Raw genomic sequence first — 17120 nt, 5'->3', positions numbered from 1 at the left:
TGAGGGGACAAGCCTGATTTTGCAGCTTTGGAGGCAGTGGCCAAGCTGTGCTTGGCACAAGGACAGGCCCTTCACCCAGAAGCACTGGCCCTTGTCTTTGCAGGAGTCACTGAAACCCTCTCATTAGCAATTTTTGAATAGCTGATAAAAGTGTTCCTCTCAGGGCACGTAGCTGGGATAAAATGCCCAATAGCACTCTTCATGTGCTGTAATCAAAGACAACCTAGCTTCAACCAGGCACAAATTCTTTAGCAATTAGAGGAGTCTGTTTGTGGATTATGGACCAGATCCAAGAATCTGCCCTGAAGAGCAATTCCCAGCTCCCAGAGCTTACTCCTATCCATTTAATCAGCAAGATCAGGGAGTTCACCTACGATTTTCTGGTTCATTCCAAGCTGGGGGCTTGGTGGGGTGGAGAGATGCCAGTCAGGGTTGTTTGTCTGTGTGCTGGGTCAGAGTGGCATGACTTTGGCTAAGCAGGGCTGTGATGTGGGCAGCAGCAGCTGCCAGCACACCTCCATGCAGGAGCTGCTGGCTGCCTGGCTAAAGGCCAATCTCCATCAGCAGCTGCGGGCTGGTACAGTGCCCGATGTGGTCGGTCGCGGTGCTCGGACATTGCCCCTGCCTTCCCTGCAGCTGGGCTCTCTGGTTGTGTGAGTGCGAGGAGGCGTTAAGTCAGCATTTTTTTGCAATTTGCAGAAGATCAGAAGCTGCTTTTAGGGATGAGTTGTGCCCTGTAAACTATTTTCAGAGCATTTTGATTGCAGCACATGCTGCTGGGGTCTGCCCTGGCAGTCTGGCTTGGGGAGCAGCACTTTGCCAGACTCAGCCCCAGAGGAGCTGGGCTCAACCTCTCCCCTGTGATACCCCAGCTGCAGTCAGTGCTTCCAGTTTCCCAGCCCAGAGCCTACCTAGCAAGGGAGAAGGAAGGCTGGACATTCACCTTATGGCCTGCTGAAATACAAACAAACCTGGAGGCTGTTCACCAGTGGGAAACCCTACTCCCCAGGCCCTGACAGTGAGCCAGGGAGGCTCACACAAGGGAGGGCAATGGCAGCTGATGCTGCAGTGGGCAGAGGCCCACAGGGCTGTGTGCAGGACCCATATATGTGCAGCTGCAGTGCTTTGTGTCATCTATGGCCTCCTGACTATCTGGTCTGAGGCTGCACTGCTCCAGGGATGCCCTGACCTGTAGCAATCTAGCAAGCTCTGCTCCAAGTTTGGGTCATATGAGGCCAATCAGGAGAGCAAATCTAGAATGTGAAAGCTCTTTGGAAAGGCTTTATCTTCACAAATCATTCCCAGTGCCCTTGCCAAGAGCTCTCAGACAAAGTTTGTTTGGACCAATATGTCATATCTAAAGAAACCCTTGCCTCTGAGGCTACCTGTTCTCCAGAACAGCTGAGACCATCCAGAGTCCCATTTGACACCAGACAGAGAGGTCAAATTCTTTAGGTGGTAAGGGCTTCTTAATCTCCATTAAGACAGTTTGTGCCTTTGCCTATTGTAAGGTTTATGAGTCAACCATATGCAACGATAATTTTATGACCTTCTGCTTGCAAATTAAGCAGTGAACTTACATAAACAAGACTGTGTGCACTGCAGCCCCAGCCCTTGGATTTCTGCTTCTCAGCGTCCATCGTTGGTTTTTATAGACTCTCTTGAGTCACAGTGGCCCAACCCAAGAGACTGCTAACAGGTTTAGGTGGAGGGCTTAGTCCTCCCTGTTGCAGGGAGGGAGCTGTGCTGTTCTCTGCCAGCCCTCTGAGCAGGTTCTCACTGCCTGTCCTGCATGTGTTGAGTAAAGCTCATTCTCGGGATATGAGTGGTTCATTAGGTTTTTTCCCCACACACTGAGCTGGACAGGGCAACAGAAGACCGCAAGCCTGGGAGAGCGGAACAGGGACAGGGAAGCCCTTATTTCTGCCTGGAGCACTCTGAGCTCAGATGGAGGCAGAAGGGTGGCTTGGGTAGCAGGTGGTTGTTGAGGTTTGCCTGTATTTTGGGATTTGGTGACTGTCCCTCTTGGGTGGGTGGGTGGGGGTGTCAAAGCAGTGGCATGAGAGAAAAGTGGTTGCAAGGAGGTCCCTGGAGCAACTTGCATGCAGCTATGTATCAGGGCCAGCTGGCCTCTGGTCCTGCAGCTGGCAACATCTGCAGTATGTCCGAAGCAGATCAAAAAGAGCCATAAGTTTTCCCAAACAGAGAACCTTGGATCTCCTGGGTCAGAGATATGCAGCCGGCTCTGTGGAGATCCTGGGCTGACTGGTACAAAAGACTAGTTTTTCTTGGTGGCTTTTTTTAATCAGCTAGCGAGACTCTTGGTGCAGAGACACCGTTAGCAGTGAGTCTGCATGGGGCTGGCACCCCCCCGCTAATCCCCACCGGCACCACTACTGCAATTTCCCTTGGCATTCCCCCGCCAGTGAAGGCTGAATTTATTTCAGCCCTCTTCCTGAGCCTGCAGTTATGCAAAGCACTTCAAAAGCTAAGCCTGTTGGCTCCAGCCCCCATCCTTCAAGCTAAAGCCACAGTGGCAGGCAAGCATGGCCCAGACTGGCTCACTCCCAGCACTGAACAGCCTAGCAAGCCTCCAAACAAGTTCAGCATCAGCCAGGTCTTTGACCCACGTGTTGCAAAGCACACCTGAATTAACCAGATCTCTTGGGAGCATTTCAAATGCCCTCCCCCCACCTTGCTCCGTTCCTGCCCGTCTGGCTCCACTCAGCACCAGGAACCTCTTGGAAGAGGTGGCCAGAATGAAGTGAAGGTTGTCTGGTTTGTCCTGGACAAAGGCAAGAAGAGGGTTGATCTTGGGCTAGGAAAGTGCCATTTGGCATGGCCAGGCAGGACTAGCATCATGACTTCCGGGGCCAGCAAGGAGCATTTCTCTGTGCTTAGAGATAAGAATTCCTGCTGCAAGTCACTGAGGAATTTGGGAATCCTGAAACATTCCTTGTGACATTAAAAAGCACCTTTGTAAGGGATCTAGACAGATAAACATGCACGACTGGGGCAGAGGCTCAGCCAAGCTAGTTCCCCACCTCTCCTCCCCACACCCACTGCCCTATGTGTTGTGGGATCACTGCTGAACCTAAGGAACAGGGGAAAAACACTCCAACCCAGACCCCCTGTCTGTCTGTCTCCAGGCTGACAAATAATCTCCAGTCTGGCATGTCAACAACTATTAATAGCCTGATATCCACTGACCTGAAGAAAGACATTCTCCTGTTCGCAAGGCTAATTGTGGCCTGCCCTAAGCCGCAGGCTGGGGCATCATCTGCAGGATGAGCTGATGACATCTGTGTCATGATGAATGTCTGCCCCTTGCTTCATGTGTCCATATTTCTTCCTGCCTGTTTGGACAGTGCAAGAACACATTAATCTGGTTGTGACCCAGCAGGAGGGTCACACATGTTCACAGAAATATTCCACCGAATTCACCCCAACAAGAACGGGTCCATAACTGCCCCCTGTCAAGAAGCCTGAAACACACTGCTGACGCTGGGAACACATCTTAGTTCCCTGCTGCATCAAAGAGCTAAGAGCAGACTCCCTTCCTACAGCGCAGCCAGTAACTTCTGACACAGGAGTCTCAGAAAAGTGCCAATCCAACTGACTTGCCAAGCAGAGGTGAGAAGGGCAAGGAAAATAAAGGCTGGAGTTTCAAAGTAATGCATGCAATTAGGTTGCAGAGCTCACCATCTGAAAAATTTGCCTCCTACGGACTGAAGTCAAAGGCATGGTGAAAACTTTTGGCAAACGATTTATGTACTGAGAAAAAGGTTTCTTCCAGGAAAAAAAAATCATTTTTTTTCTGTCTCAGTAATTGGTTTCAACATTTGCGAGAATGAAGTGTTTGTCTTTGCAAGCCAAGATTCACTTAGTAGTTCAGCTGTTGTTCTTTTTGAAAGACAGGGTTCACATCAAATAAGTTTACAGAAAAAAGCAATGTTTCTTCCTAGCTGAATTTCTTCCTTCATTTCATGAAGGAAAAAAAATGCTTCAGTGAATGCCTGGTGATTTCCCCCAATTTTTGGTTAAACCACTTAACCAAAAATCTCTGTGTGCTTCTCCTGCTTGCCGTTTCAGCAAAGTGGGGCACTCTGCTATTTCTGCCTGGTTGAGCCCCCTCAGTCCCATAGCATCATGGGAGCCAAGGCCTGGTGAGAAACTGGTCTAGTGACCTGCAGTGCAAAGGGTCCCAGCCCATCTCTGAGGTCCAGCTGACACTCCGGGCCACCTAGAGGGCACCGTCTGCGTGAGCAAGGGCCCCGTTCGGCCTCTTGCCCAGCATGATGGCAGTGCTCTGGGGAGGCCAGGGCGGCTGCCTCTGCAGCTGTGGGTGCCATTTCCACCGCCGCTGCTGGAGAACGGGGAAGGAAGGTGCCACCAGAGTGTGGGCACCTCAGGTGTCCCTGCGTAGACGTTGCCATGGTCCTTGGAGACAGTCCACCAGCCTGAGCTCAGCTGACCTTCCTGGTGGCCTTGCTGTGCTGTGGTGGTGGTTTTGTTTTGCCTGGTGGTTTGTTCTCCAGTGACGGTTCCTGTGTATTATACTATATACATATATGATAATAGTGATGCTGTTGGGGTGTCTTTTGTACTAATAATGCCCCCTTTTTCTCCCCCCTTCCCCTCTCCTTCCCCACTGTACATCGTATGTGTGTGTGTCTTTGCTCCGTGCTCCTCCCTGCCTTCCTCTGCATGGCTTCCAACCCTCGCGCTGCTCTCGGACTCCTGCCTGCCGGGCACCGGCTCTCGTCTCTCTTTAGGTAGCTATACCTCAACCTCTGGTGAAGAGCAGAGGGTAGGTGAGAGGGATCCCATTTGCCTGCCCCGGTGCTGCCCGGGGTCCCCCCCGCCTACCACTTCTTCGTCCCACACACTCCGTGACTGTGTTGGCAGGCCTGTGCCCTCCCAGCCCGACCCCTGCTTGATGGACGAGAGTTGGTTTGTCACCCCTCCCCCCTGTTTTACTGCAGAAGGCCCCGGTCTCGACAGTATGGAGAGCAATCCCATGGAGGATCTCCTCATCGAGCACCCTAGCATGTCCGTCTATGTCACCAGCAACAGCCTTGTGGTGGACAGGGAGAGCCCCGAGGAGATCAGTGAAGGGTGAGTTCACATTCACAGATGGGACTGAGAGAAGCAACGGCATCCTCTGGGAGCCCATGGGGATGGCACAAGGTGGATGTCCTCTGCTGGGCTTTGTAGGTCATTTGGATTGGGGCTGCTGGTAGCCCTGCAGAGGCACCTTGGCGTGCTACGCGAAACCTGGCACGCTGCAAGAATCACAACCTCTGGGTTTCAAAATACGTCGCTTAGAGTGCACTGGGACTTTCAGGACTATGTTAAGAAGCCTTTGCGTATGGACCAGGCCTGCTGAAATCCTCTCTCTGCGTGCTTCTTGCTGAGCTGCGCTGGAAGAGCCTGGGGTCGCAGAGCCTGCAGCCCCCCCGTGCCGTGGCACTGAGTGACTAACCTTGTTTCCTGGCTAAAGTAGTACCTCCTGGCAAGTGTCCATCAGCTGAGGGTGCTGGATGTCACATCCTGCTGGTGGGCCCTGAGGAAGATGTGGGTCTACCAACCTGCCAGGCTAGGCTTAAGCATAGGGCTTTACATGGGCAGGGTACAAGGAAAGAAAACAAAATACTCAACAGCAGCAAAATAACCCTTGGGCGTGCTGGGCACCCACTAGTTGCAAGGGTGCTGCAGACACTGCTACCCTCTCCACTTCTCCCTCTCACACTTTACTGGGCAGCTACAGGGGCGTCCCATTCCTGGAAAGGCCATGGGTTACTGGATATTCTCTTGCCTTTACCCACCAACTTGCCCACTCCCACTCCCTTCCACAGGAGCTAGGAGGGATGGAGACCTTCTATCCTCCTTCCCTGGGACTACAGCCTCTTTGCAGACCAGATGGGGGACAGCCTCTTCTCCTTATGGGTACCCTCAGCTGCTGGTGCCCCATGCCACCCAGGAAAGCCCTGACAGTGCCCACCTTCCTGCTGTGTGCACTGCTCAGCCCTGCCTCTGCAGCTGAACTCCTGATACCACACTGACATACTCCAGGGCCCTGCTGGCCCCCAAGTCCACAGCTCTCCAGCCATCACCCTGTATGAGCCCTTCACCAGGAGGGATGAATCATCTTCACCATGTTGCAGTTTGGTTACCTACCCAGCCCTGCTCAGGACAGAATGTGGGGGCAAATCTGCTTCATGCTAAGGGACACTGCTTAGGGCTGTCTCCTCTCTAATTTTCCATTTGCTAAGTCTTCTTTAGGGCCATGATCTGATCTCAAGGGCATAAGAGGAACCTCAGTGCTGGAGGGTGAAAATAAGGGACCCAAAGGGAGCTAGAAACATGCAAGCAAACAAAATCAGTTTATAAGCAGGATGGAAATGAGAAGCCCATAAACTCTGCTTGGGTCCCCCCCCTGCTGATCTCAAGGAAGTTGGTGGCAGCACAGCCACCAACCACTGGTCTATGGGGATGGTGTCAATTCTTTTTAGCAGCTAGATTTTCTGCAAGTCTCTGTAGACCCATGCTGGACTGGATGCCTTCCCCTCCATCATCATAGAGCTTGCTACAGGCTGAGCTAAGCAGTGGCTGAAAGTCCTTTGGCAGCAGTGCTCCTAATCTGGGATCTGTGTGCATGCAAAAGGCATAAATGATACTCCTGTAAGTGGGTGTGATCTGAGTATGGAAGAGAGGAAGGAGCCAGCTTAGCATCTTTCTAGGTTTGGCCTTTCATGCATGTTCAACAGACAAGTGCTATCTGCTAAAGGGATGTCAGCTTGCCTACTGGCACCATTTTAAAGAATTCAGCTAACAGGCTGGTCTTAGCATTGGAGAGCTTACTCATGGGCCTTGCATCAGGTCAGGTCCATCCTGGGGACACGGTGCGACATGTGAACACCTCAGTCAAGCCTGGTGTCACAAGGTGGATGGGAGCAGGGCCTCACTGCCTCCGCTCAGCAGCCCCTAGCGACACGGGTCCCCTTCTTGCCAGGGGCTGTGGCAGGGAGTGTGACCATACTGTGCTGCGCCTGTGACCACTACGAGCGGCCACTCATGGGCCTGTCTCTCGCTGTCTCTCAGCAGGGAAGTGCCGGAGCCCCGGCTGGAGCGTCATGCGCCGCACCACAGCACGTCTCTCACGGTGAAGGCGGCCATCCTCGAGAAGGTCAGCCAGGCCCGGCGGGTGCAGCGGGCCAAGCAGCTGGCAGAGAAGCACCGGCTCAGCCAGAAGGCCCTGCAGCGGCAGAACCGGGCCCGCGAGCGCCCCTCACGGAGGATCAAGCAGCAAGGCGGGAGCTTCGTCCACCAGCCATGCCAGCGCCACTGCAACTACTAACCTCCGCCGGGGAGCCTGCACCACTGGGGCATTAGCCGTTCAGCTCTCAGCTTCACCTCCTTTCTCCTAACACTTCCATCAGTGGAGGGAGGCTTTCGCCTTCCTCTGACGCAAACGTCTCCCCAGGGAGAGCGTCTTCTCTGCTCTCCCCACTAGGAACACTAGTTACACCAGCCAAGCCTCACCAGGCTGCAGTTTCACTCCACCCCCTCTTACGTCCATGTACTTCACCCCTCGCTCGTTACCTTCCTCCTCTTCCTCGTCTGCTGCTCCCTTCTCGCTTTCCTCCCCGAATGCAGACCGAGCTGGGCCCATGAAGAAGTCACCCAGTGCTGTGTGGCCTCATGAGGCTGAGGTCTGCTTTCAAATGTCAGGAGTTGCTCAAGTCTAGCTAAATTTCATGGAATAACATGGGTGTAAACAGTTATCCCCAGGGAAACGAGGCTTCCTAGGTCATGTTGCCCCTCAGAGCCCACTTCTTGCCCTCTTGCCCCCTGGCTTGCATGCGTTTTTCCATCTGCCCTGCCAGTGATGCCAGTATTTAAATGGGAAATTGGTATTACTGGTGAAATCTCCCATTCTCCAAACCCAACAGTGGGGCTATTCCGAGTTTATGGAAAAGCCTGTCCTTTGGGTACTAAGGAGCCTGTGACATCAGTGCCTTTCTTAATGACATCATACTCTTCTACACATAAACCGACCGTGATGTCACCAACAGAGACAGAAGAGGAACAGACCAGCCAGATTTGGTATTCTTAGGAACTACAATCAATGCCACTAAATAAGAGTATTTCTTCCCCTCTCTGCCTCCCCTGCCCTCGCCATTGCTTCTGGTGTTTCCCTGAAGCAGAGGGGAAACCTGATCCTCTCTGAGAAAGAAGTCCTGCAGGGCAGCTGGACTTCGGCGTCATCCCCAAGCCCCACACTGAGGCCACTGCTGCTCCACGCAGAGGCACCCTGACTCGCTAGGGGTGAGCCATGGTGGCTGGATGCTGCTCAGACCGACATCTCAGACCCGGTGTCAGGATGATCTGGTTCAGGCTGCAGCAGCTGCAGGTCTGCTGTAGCCTTGCAGGAGATCCAGCTGGCATGATGCTATGTTGCTATATCACCTCTAACCCCTTTCAGCCCTTAAAAAAACAAAAACAAACGACCCCCCCCAAACCCCCAAGTCTAGGCTGTTCTTTGGGAGTTTCTGGGTTGCTGTAGGGAGTCTCACTGTGCTTGCTCTGCCTGCTCCAAATTAGTCACAACTCTTAGGCAGCTCATTGCCCATGGGGAGGCAACCACGACCTCCTAGAAGGGTCTGAATAAACCAACATTGCTCATGGTGGGAAAGTTCAGAGGTTCGGACAAAAAGAAAAGCAGCAACCCACCGCTTCCCCTTTCCCTCCCAGAGTTCTTTTACAATTTTTACCTTGATTATACAAAACTGCCACTATACTTCCCAAAAGGGCTTGTTCCAAGCAGAAGGCTGATGGAAATATTTGTGGGAAGGTCATTCAGATGATTGAAAATACCACAGAGGATCTTCAGAGCCAAAGTATTGCTGCTGATCAAGAAAGAACACAGAGGAAGAACAGTTTGGCACCTTTCCATCTTGCTGAAATCTTGAGAAAGGCTCTGCCCTTATGGCTTGGGTGCCCTCCTAAAGCCAATGCCCTGCAGAAATCCAGGCAGGTCTTGGTGTTTTGTATTTTTAGAGACAACCTTAAAAAAGAAAAAAAAAAAATTCTCAGGAAACAAAACACTGGCCTAGCTCCAAGAACATGCCAGCACCTTGCAGGAGCAATTCAACCAGCCATTCCTTGCTGTGAAGACAGAGAAGGAAGCCCGGGAGGAAAGGGAGGCCAATCTATGTGAGAGGCAGCTGCCCGGTACATGTACATCAGTAGGACATCAACAACCCCAGATGAGCATTGATCCCACCAAGCTGCTGGCTGTACTTGTTTGAGCAAGCCTTGTCCTTTCTGTGCTCCCTGCTCCTGGAGCAACTCACCTGCCCAATCCATATATATGTGTATGTATGATACAAACATATACTTGAAAGAAGCACTGGTTAAGCCAAGGAACATTGGCCCGCCAATGTTCAGGGCCTGCTGTCCATAGCAAGGCCTGGGGTGAACAGCAGTGCCCACCTCCATGGAGGGGAGTGCTGGTTCCTCGATACCCTCACAGTCCCAGGAGATTCTCTGTCATGCTGCTATCATTGTGGGACAGCTGCTCTGCATTAATCCCTGGGAAGAAAGTGGAGAAGGGGACTTACACAGCTTCTCTGAAATGGTTAAGTATGTTAAAGCGCGTAGTGAAAGGATGTGAGATGAGAGGAAGTGAGGGAGATGATAGGGTGTGAAAGAGATGCCAGAGGAAAGAGGCCAGACTAAGGGAAAAGATGGGAATGGGAGCAGCTGAGAAGTGCCAGTTCCAGGAGGAGAGCTGTAGATCATATTCCTGCCTTGCTGGCAGGAGAAGACTAGGTCACCCTACAGCCTCCTATCTAGGTAACCCAGCTGTCCAGTGCAGCTGGGTTCAGGCAAGAGGTCCAGTGCGTGAGAATGTCTGTAGGAAACCCAGGGGTTTGGCACTGTTATCGGACTAGAGCCATAAAGTGAACTCCCTTTCTATCCCTCTAAAAATTGCATCCTTTGACATGAAGGGCCAAATCCAATCCTGGTGTAATGCTGATTTTTAATGCAAATCCCTCCCCTCCCCATGACGGACTTGTCCTTGACTCATTCTACCTTTAAATGGGCACTGTCAAGACTGGCAAGAAACAACCTGCTCCAACAACAGCCAAGATCAATAAAGAGCAGAATTTTGCTAAAATCCCTTGGCCCCATGCCTGTGCTTGACTGGTTTGCACCCCATACCTGGAGTAAGGATCCCAATCTGTTCATCGCGTCCTGCTCCTGGTCAGCTTCACGGATAGTTGCACAGTGCTGCTGAGTCTGCATTTCCACCACCTGAGACAATAAATACCCAGCCCCCACCCCTCCAATCATGGTTTCACTGATGGTTCTTCCATTCAACGGTATTAAATCCTGTAGTGTCGCTTTGGGAACTGTTTTTAAGTGATTGTGTTAGGTCTAACCTCAGACCAATCTTTTTTAATGAGAGAAAAAGAAAACCTCTTCCCAGCCTCCCGGATGTGTGACTGAGAAACCTGGATAGCATAGGAAATGCTTGTCTGCAGAGTTTTTCTGTAGCACCGATGACACAGTATTTCCAAAAGCACAGAGGGTGAAAATTATTTTCGAATATCTTTTTAAAGCCATGCTTTGGAGCCTTTCAGTTTCAATTCTTCCAGGCCAGGTTCTTTTTAAAGTCCTACAGGGATCTGCACGGAGACCTGAAGCCCTCCTAACATAAGTGACCCACAAGTTCTTGCGTGATGTGGAAATGCATCCTGCTCTGCCCTGCTACATAGCATGATGCAGAGCAAAACACAGTGCTGGCTGCTCTGCTAGTGGAAAGAATGTGTTGGAAGCTACAGCTGCTGGCAAGTCCGAGAACTGGACACAGGCTCCGATTTGTATTTGGCATCCAACATATCCTGCAAAGAAGTCCCAGTTCGGATCTACCTTCTGTAGCGTGGTCCCATTTCTAATAGCAACCGTACTGCAAAATCTGCTTTCTGTTTTCAACAGAAGGCAGAGTTAAATCTTCATAGGCAGTAAATGAGCTATTTGCTCCTCTGCTTTTTCATCCTCTCTGGTAAATATAGAGGTACCAGAGCTTGTTTTCACAGAGAATAGTTTATTGGCAGAGAGAAAAAAAGAGATACCTTGGGAAGCCCTCAGTGATCTCCCATGTCGCCTTTGGCATCATCACTTGTCTCCAGGAGCTGGAGCCGAGAGAGGAGGGGTGAAATCGTGTTTCCTCGCTGCTGAAAATAACACCAAACTGGAGACAGAGATGTGCTATTTCATTTGCAGTTTAGTCTCTACTAGACACTGATGACTCTGTGACTTGAGGGGAAAGTTTACATCCTTTTATGTCCTTGGCTTCACATTAAATGCCTTTTTTTTTTTCTTTCCTTCCCCAAAGTGATCCCCGATATGAACTGGGAATGTTGCATTTTTATGAACATCGATATAAGTGCTTGTGAAGACAGGAACGGGCTAGTCTTGAGCATACAAGTATTTCCTAGAAGAGGTTCAAGCAGCAAAGTAGGCCTGAGGCTAAAGACTGGATGCTATGTTCCTCGGTCATCATTCTTTCCCACCACCTCTGGTTCATGTGCTCCGCTGCTACCAGGCTGTTTCCTGCCTGGACAACAGCTTTAGAGGAATATTTTTTTTAGTAGCCCAGATATAGGCCAAGAAATCGACAACCTTCAGAATTTTCTGCCTTCCAGCCCATCTTTTATCTATTGCTGTTGTAAATTGTGGCACCTGAGGTGTCACAGGTTCCTTAATGGTCCCCTCCCAAAGCCCTAGGGCTGAAGGTGACACCTTACTTCCCCCGCTGCAACTCTGAAGTGAAAATGGGCTGTGGGGCAGCAAAGCTGCTGGGCATGCCAATCTGCTGGGTGCAAACTGCTTGTGTCTCACAAACCTGGGCTTCCTGGGGCTGCTGATCAGCTTGCAAACATCACCCGCATAAGAAACCCCTCTTCAAAACCGTACTCCGCTTTCCTGCTTATCCCTCTTGAACCTGGTGGAATTGAAAATCTTGGCAAGCCTGAAGAGCTCGATGGTGCCGGGGGAGTGCCCTGGGCACTGCTGGAGTGGTGGCTCTGTTTGGGACAGCTGCCGACCACTGTCATCCCTTTCAAATGGCTAATGCTGTTATTATGTCCTATTTTGAGGAAGTGAATGCAAAATGTTTCGTTTTCCTTTCTTCTTTCTGTGCCAGTCTGAGACATCCTTCACCGCGCTGCTCCCAGCCAACACAGGAGACAAAGCAGAACTATGATCACACTTTATATCAAGAATATGTTTATAAAGGGTTAATAAATTATTAATAATGTTTTAATTAAGAGGTTAATCTGGCATGGTCAAATCCCACAGGTCGATGGAGTGCTCTTACCACAGTATGTAGGCTCCTGTGGTGCCTATGTGGTGGCCCCTCATTACTGTTTGCAAATCTGCTTGTGCATTAACATCTATTAATCACTTATTAACCCTATACAAAGCAAATATTAATGCACCTATTATAAAGTGTGACCCCCACTTCTTATGCTGTGGCAGAGATGTGTTTGAACTGGGCTTTGCAGAAGACTTGCAATGCTCCTGTCCCATACAATAATGCTTACTAGAAGAACTGGTCTGATACCAAATCTCTTGCCCCAGTGTTGTAAGATCAAGATTTACGCTGAGGTTATATGAGTTTCCTTGTATCTTAAAACAAATGAAAGGTGCTTAAAACTGACCACTTTTTTTCATGTGTGCACATGTGTGCATGTGTAAATATTTTTAAACACAGAGTGGATGTTCAGTGGTTTGTTCTGAGGTGTGGGGTTTGGGGGGTTTTAGGTTTTTGCATTCAATATTTTCAATTTGTGATTAGGTGGGTGAAGCTCCCTGGGGGAGTTTAAGCAAACACAGCACTGGCTGGCAGGAAGGCTCCTGTTCTGATGTCCTGCTTGAAGTGGTAGGTTGAGTTTGTTTGTTTGTTTTTTGATTTTTGTTTTAATTGTGTAGGGGGAAACTACAGCATGGACTCAGGGACAAACAAATATGCTGGGGTCTTTAAAAGTGCGTATTTCCAAATTTCTCCATCTGGGTATAGGTTTCGTTTCTGTCGGTAAGGCTGTTTGGTTACTAATCTGCATGGTCCTAAAGGAATCTGTTAGCACTGGTAGGACGTTTCCGAGAACTTTGTTAGAAAGCCTTTCTGAGCGCGCATCGGGCAACAGGCTGGGCCAGCTGCTGCTTGTTGGAAGACAAATTAGCCTGAAAATTCACATTACAACTGCTAGAAGACAACTGGTCCCTCCTTCAGCCTGGTGGTGTTATAAAGAACTAGGTACATGTTTTAAGCAGTATGTCTGAAAAGGTGTAAGAATCTTTTTGGAGCAATCACAGAGAACATTGTTGATGCAAGGGACAGGCTGATTTTTTTCTTTTCACTCTGGAGGGAATTCTTCTATTTCTTGCAAGAAAAGCACTAAAAAAAAAAAAATCCTGGTGGAGAGACCCAGGCAAACCTCTGCTCAGAAAAATGTCAACTTTGCCTCTGCAGCTTGATCGTGCTGCAGACACGGTTGGCAGCAGCTCTAAGCTGGAGCTGCTTTGCTGAGCGGGCTTCTGCTGCCACTGGGATTTGGGAGCTGGCACTCGCCCCGCTGTCGCCTTCCCAGTCCCACCCTGATATGCTGGGCACTCTTTTGGGGAAGACTGTGCCGTGTGAGTGGGCAGAGCAGGGCAAGCATGGGAGCAGGCAGCAGGGGCACGAGCCCTGCAGAACTTCCTGGGGACGGCCACTGCACCCACCCTGCTGAGCCGACCTACGTCATGGGGCGATGCTTCCCACCCTCACAGAGTCCTGTAGTTTAGCGACTTTTCGAAGCAGTGTGCTGCAGACTTGCATCTCAGTTATATTCTTTCACTGTGGGGCAGGGCAACCTGGCACAACACCAGCACTATGGATCACTGCTTCTAAAGCAGCTAGTGAAGCCCTTGAAGTGAACAGCAAGGCTCCCATTAACGTCAGAAGGCGCATGGGCGAAATAGCCCTCCCAGAGGAGTGCCGCTCTTTGATATTAAAGCCAGATTGCACCAGGGCACATGGAAACCCACATGTTCCTCCTAGGAAGATGTGCAATGCACCTCCTAGGGCAGCTCCCTGGGGTGGCTCTGCTTTGCACGCTGTGCAAACACAGGCGGCCAGCCACTGCAGTGGTGGCCCTTTAATACACAGGGCACCTCACTAGCAGTGCACAGGAGCCACCAAACATCTATTCACTGAATTTTGGCTTTCCCTTGAGCTTGAAGATCCTGAGAGTGGGCTGATGGGAGGTGGAAGCAGAAGGCAGGGGCCCTCCACCAGAATGGACCTGCTCATCCAATACTCTGAAACTTGAATATACTTTCTAAAAGCATTTGCTCTGTTGTAAAAGCTCAGTCTGGAAGGAAAATAGTTCTTTCCATGGGCGTCAACTTTTCTTTTTTATAATGGAAAATGCAAATACATAGCTCATCCCAAATGTCACCTTCATGGTGACATTTCACTGTTTCTCTACGTGTCTTTCTAATGAATAGATAACTTTGCATTCATGTCTTAGCAACATTGTTTTCTCTTCCATTCAGCCTCACTGGGGAGAAAAATTCATGAGATACTCAGTTCTACTGGTCAGAATAAAGAAATGAAGTATACGTACTCCTTTGAGATTTTATAATTCAGTCAGATGTTTTTAAAATTGCTCCCATGTAGGATAAATAGCTGTTTTCCACTGCATATGGTAGAAATTAAATTGGAGCTGAAATTTTTTAAAAGCAAGCAAGCAAACAAATGCCCAAAAGTTGAATTATTTAATCACTAGAAAACATATCCATAGTAAAATGTGATAGGAGTGCTCCAGCTAAGGAAGGTCGAGAAAAGGGATCTCAACATTTTCATGTTGTGTCAGAACAGAAGAGAGTTTGAGGGCTACCTCTCCCTGCTTCACTGTGAAAAGAGAGTAGTTGAAAGGCCTGAGAACATTTACAAGAGAGTAGCTGGTGCAAACGCTTCTTGGTAAGCCATGTTAACGCTAGATAGGGAATCGTCAACAGCATAGAAAATACTATTTTGCCATTCTTTCCACAGATGGCATAGATTCGCTTTCAACTTGGCTTGTGACTTTTTCCTCCCTGCCATCAGAAAGGGCTGCTGGCAGAGGGAGGGACGTGACCACAGCCCAACCACCTCTCCCAAAAGCTCTCAAATCTCTTCAGATTGCCCGTGCCGGTTCTTCTCTTTCCTCGCAGTCGTTTCTAGCGGCCTCCTTGCCATTGCTTCTCACAGTCTTCAGGGGCTCAGTCCTTATCCCATTGGCATGATCAGAGCTTCTCTCAATGGGAATGGGGTCATTTATGGGAGGCTTACCAAGCCACAAAACCCTTGGAGAGGCTGTCTTCTGTCTCTGCTCTCCTTCAGGAGGCCCTCCGAAGGAGAGAGCGCTCATCACTGGCTTGCTCCTCCTTCGCAGAAAACAGGCCTTGCATTTCATGCAGTTAAGGAGCATACGAGTAACCAGCCTTTCTTTCATGAACTAACCTTCTTCCCTTAAGAAGATGAGGATGAAGATGAGCAGCCCCATTTAGTATCAAAGACGTCTCTTAATGCGTAGTCCTTTTTTTCGTGAGCAACAAACCTCTCATGAGCTGCAGCTGGGTGAGTATTTCATCATCTCTGCAGAGAAGTGGGAGATTTTATTCCTTGCAGATGGAGACGGGGGGAACAAACACAGGAAGTTCCAGTGTGCAACTTAGAAATGGGTTGCACAACGTAGGGGAGCCCAAAGTTTCCCTGCTGTTCTACCTTCATCTTGCTTTTCATTGCCTGGGAAGCTGCTAACAGCTAAGCTCAACCTCACCGAAGGTTTTATCTTCAGCTCTGGCTCATCACAGTTGTTTCTGGAGCTCTAGGCATGAGGCAATGGCTTAAGGTGTACCTGTAATTAGTAACAGTCTTTTCTATTGTACCATAAATATAACCATACTGTAGCAATTGAGCGTCGCAGTATTTTATTTGTATGTATCAACCCTACAGGTAGGTATTCTGCTTGTAAAACTCATCTATATGCATTACACACCTCCATGCCGTATTGACTGCGTATGTGCCTTTCACCCTTTTCCACGGCTTGTCATCTTTTAAAAAAAAAAAACGACCGCAGAACTTGAATAAACCAGTGAACTATAGTTAAAAGTCCTATGCAAGAGATGACTGGGAATTAAATCTTCGACATTTCTGCATTTTTATGTTATTTTAAAAGCAGATGCTGGGATTTTCGGAGGACCCAATCGAATTAATTCCCTCAATTGCTAAATCTCTTTGGCAGCTTTGAAAGGCTCAGCCTGAAACCTGATTCCTCACCAGTTTGTGCACGAAGACAGACTACTGGTGACATACCTACCACCAGCATTTCACCAAAACAGACTCAATATCCATTTTTTTTCCTTTCAAATGCTCATCTAAAGAGAAAGCGCAATTTGGGCTGAAAGGGTTGCCTTAAACCTTCCTTCAAATGCGGTTGAGAGCATTATTTTCTATTTTTACCACCTCTGTTCCCTATCCTCCCCCCACTATTGCTCGGAAGAAGAGCAGATAGAGAGAGCATATGCAGCTGACCTGCTTAGGATACATACCTGCCGAGGAACCAGGAGCACAAAGGATCAAGCAGATCAACACACAGTAGTTCTCCATCGGCCGTGTTCTGGCCGTGATTCCACTCTATTGCATGCCTTACAATAGCAGGACAACTTCAAAAGCTGGACTTTGGGAAGACAAAAACCCCCACGTTTTCTTCATCACCAATGCTGTAGAACTGAAACCTCGGTCAAACTTAACAAAATACGTCCTTTCTGTGTGCTACATGTTAAAGCAATGTAAGGAAGGCTTGTAGAGAAAGGATGCCTACTTCTCATAGGACATCGTTTAAACATCAGCCGTGCGTCGAGAGACTGAAGGACACGACTGCCTGGAACATGTTATGTAGTGTGCCTGTGTGTATGTAACATGGTTTTGGTTGTTAGGTTGTAATGCTGTCTTTTGACCGAAAAAATCTAATATAAAGGAAAAACACAAGAAATAAAAAAAATATATTTAAAGCCTA

General features: G+C 49.3%; 1 protein-coding gene across 6 annotated transcripts in view; it reads left to right on the top strand.

The window, feature by feature from the left end:
• The window catches only part of TP53INP2 (tumor protein p53 inducible nuclear protein 2), a 35178-nt gene extending 18058 nt beyond the window's left edge, over window positions 1-17120 (top strand). For 4 of the 6 annotated variants that reach the window (XM_062588878.1, XM_062588877.1, XM_062588876.1 and 1 more), the window contains 2 exons: window positions 4776-5118; window positions 7105-17120. In XM_062588878.1, coding sequence (XP_062444862.1) covers window positions 4776-5118; window positions 7105-7360 — 599 coding nt within the window. In that variant the 3' untranslated portion in view covers window positions 7361-17120. The remainder of the gene's footprint in view (window positions 1-4775; window positions 5119-7104) is intronic. The other 2 variants (XM_062588881.1, XM_062588879.1) reach the window with 2 other exon arrangements.

The sequence above is a fragment of the Rhea pennata genome, chromosome 16 (assembly GCF_028389875.1).
Source record: "Rhea pennata isolate bPtePen1 chromosome 16, bPtePen1.pri, whole genome shotgun sequence".
In the NCBI taxonomy this organism is placed as follows: Eukaryota; Metazoa; Chordata; class Aves; order Rheiformes; family Rheidae; genus Rhea; species Rhea pennata.
Note: the sequence above shows the minus strand (reverse complement) of the source record. Positions and strands in the feature narration are given on the sequence as shown.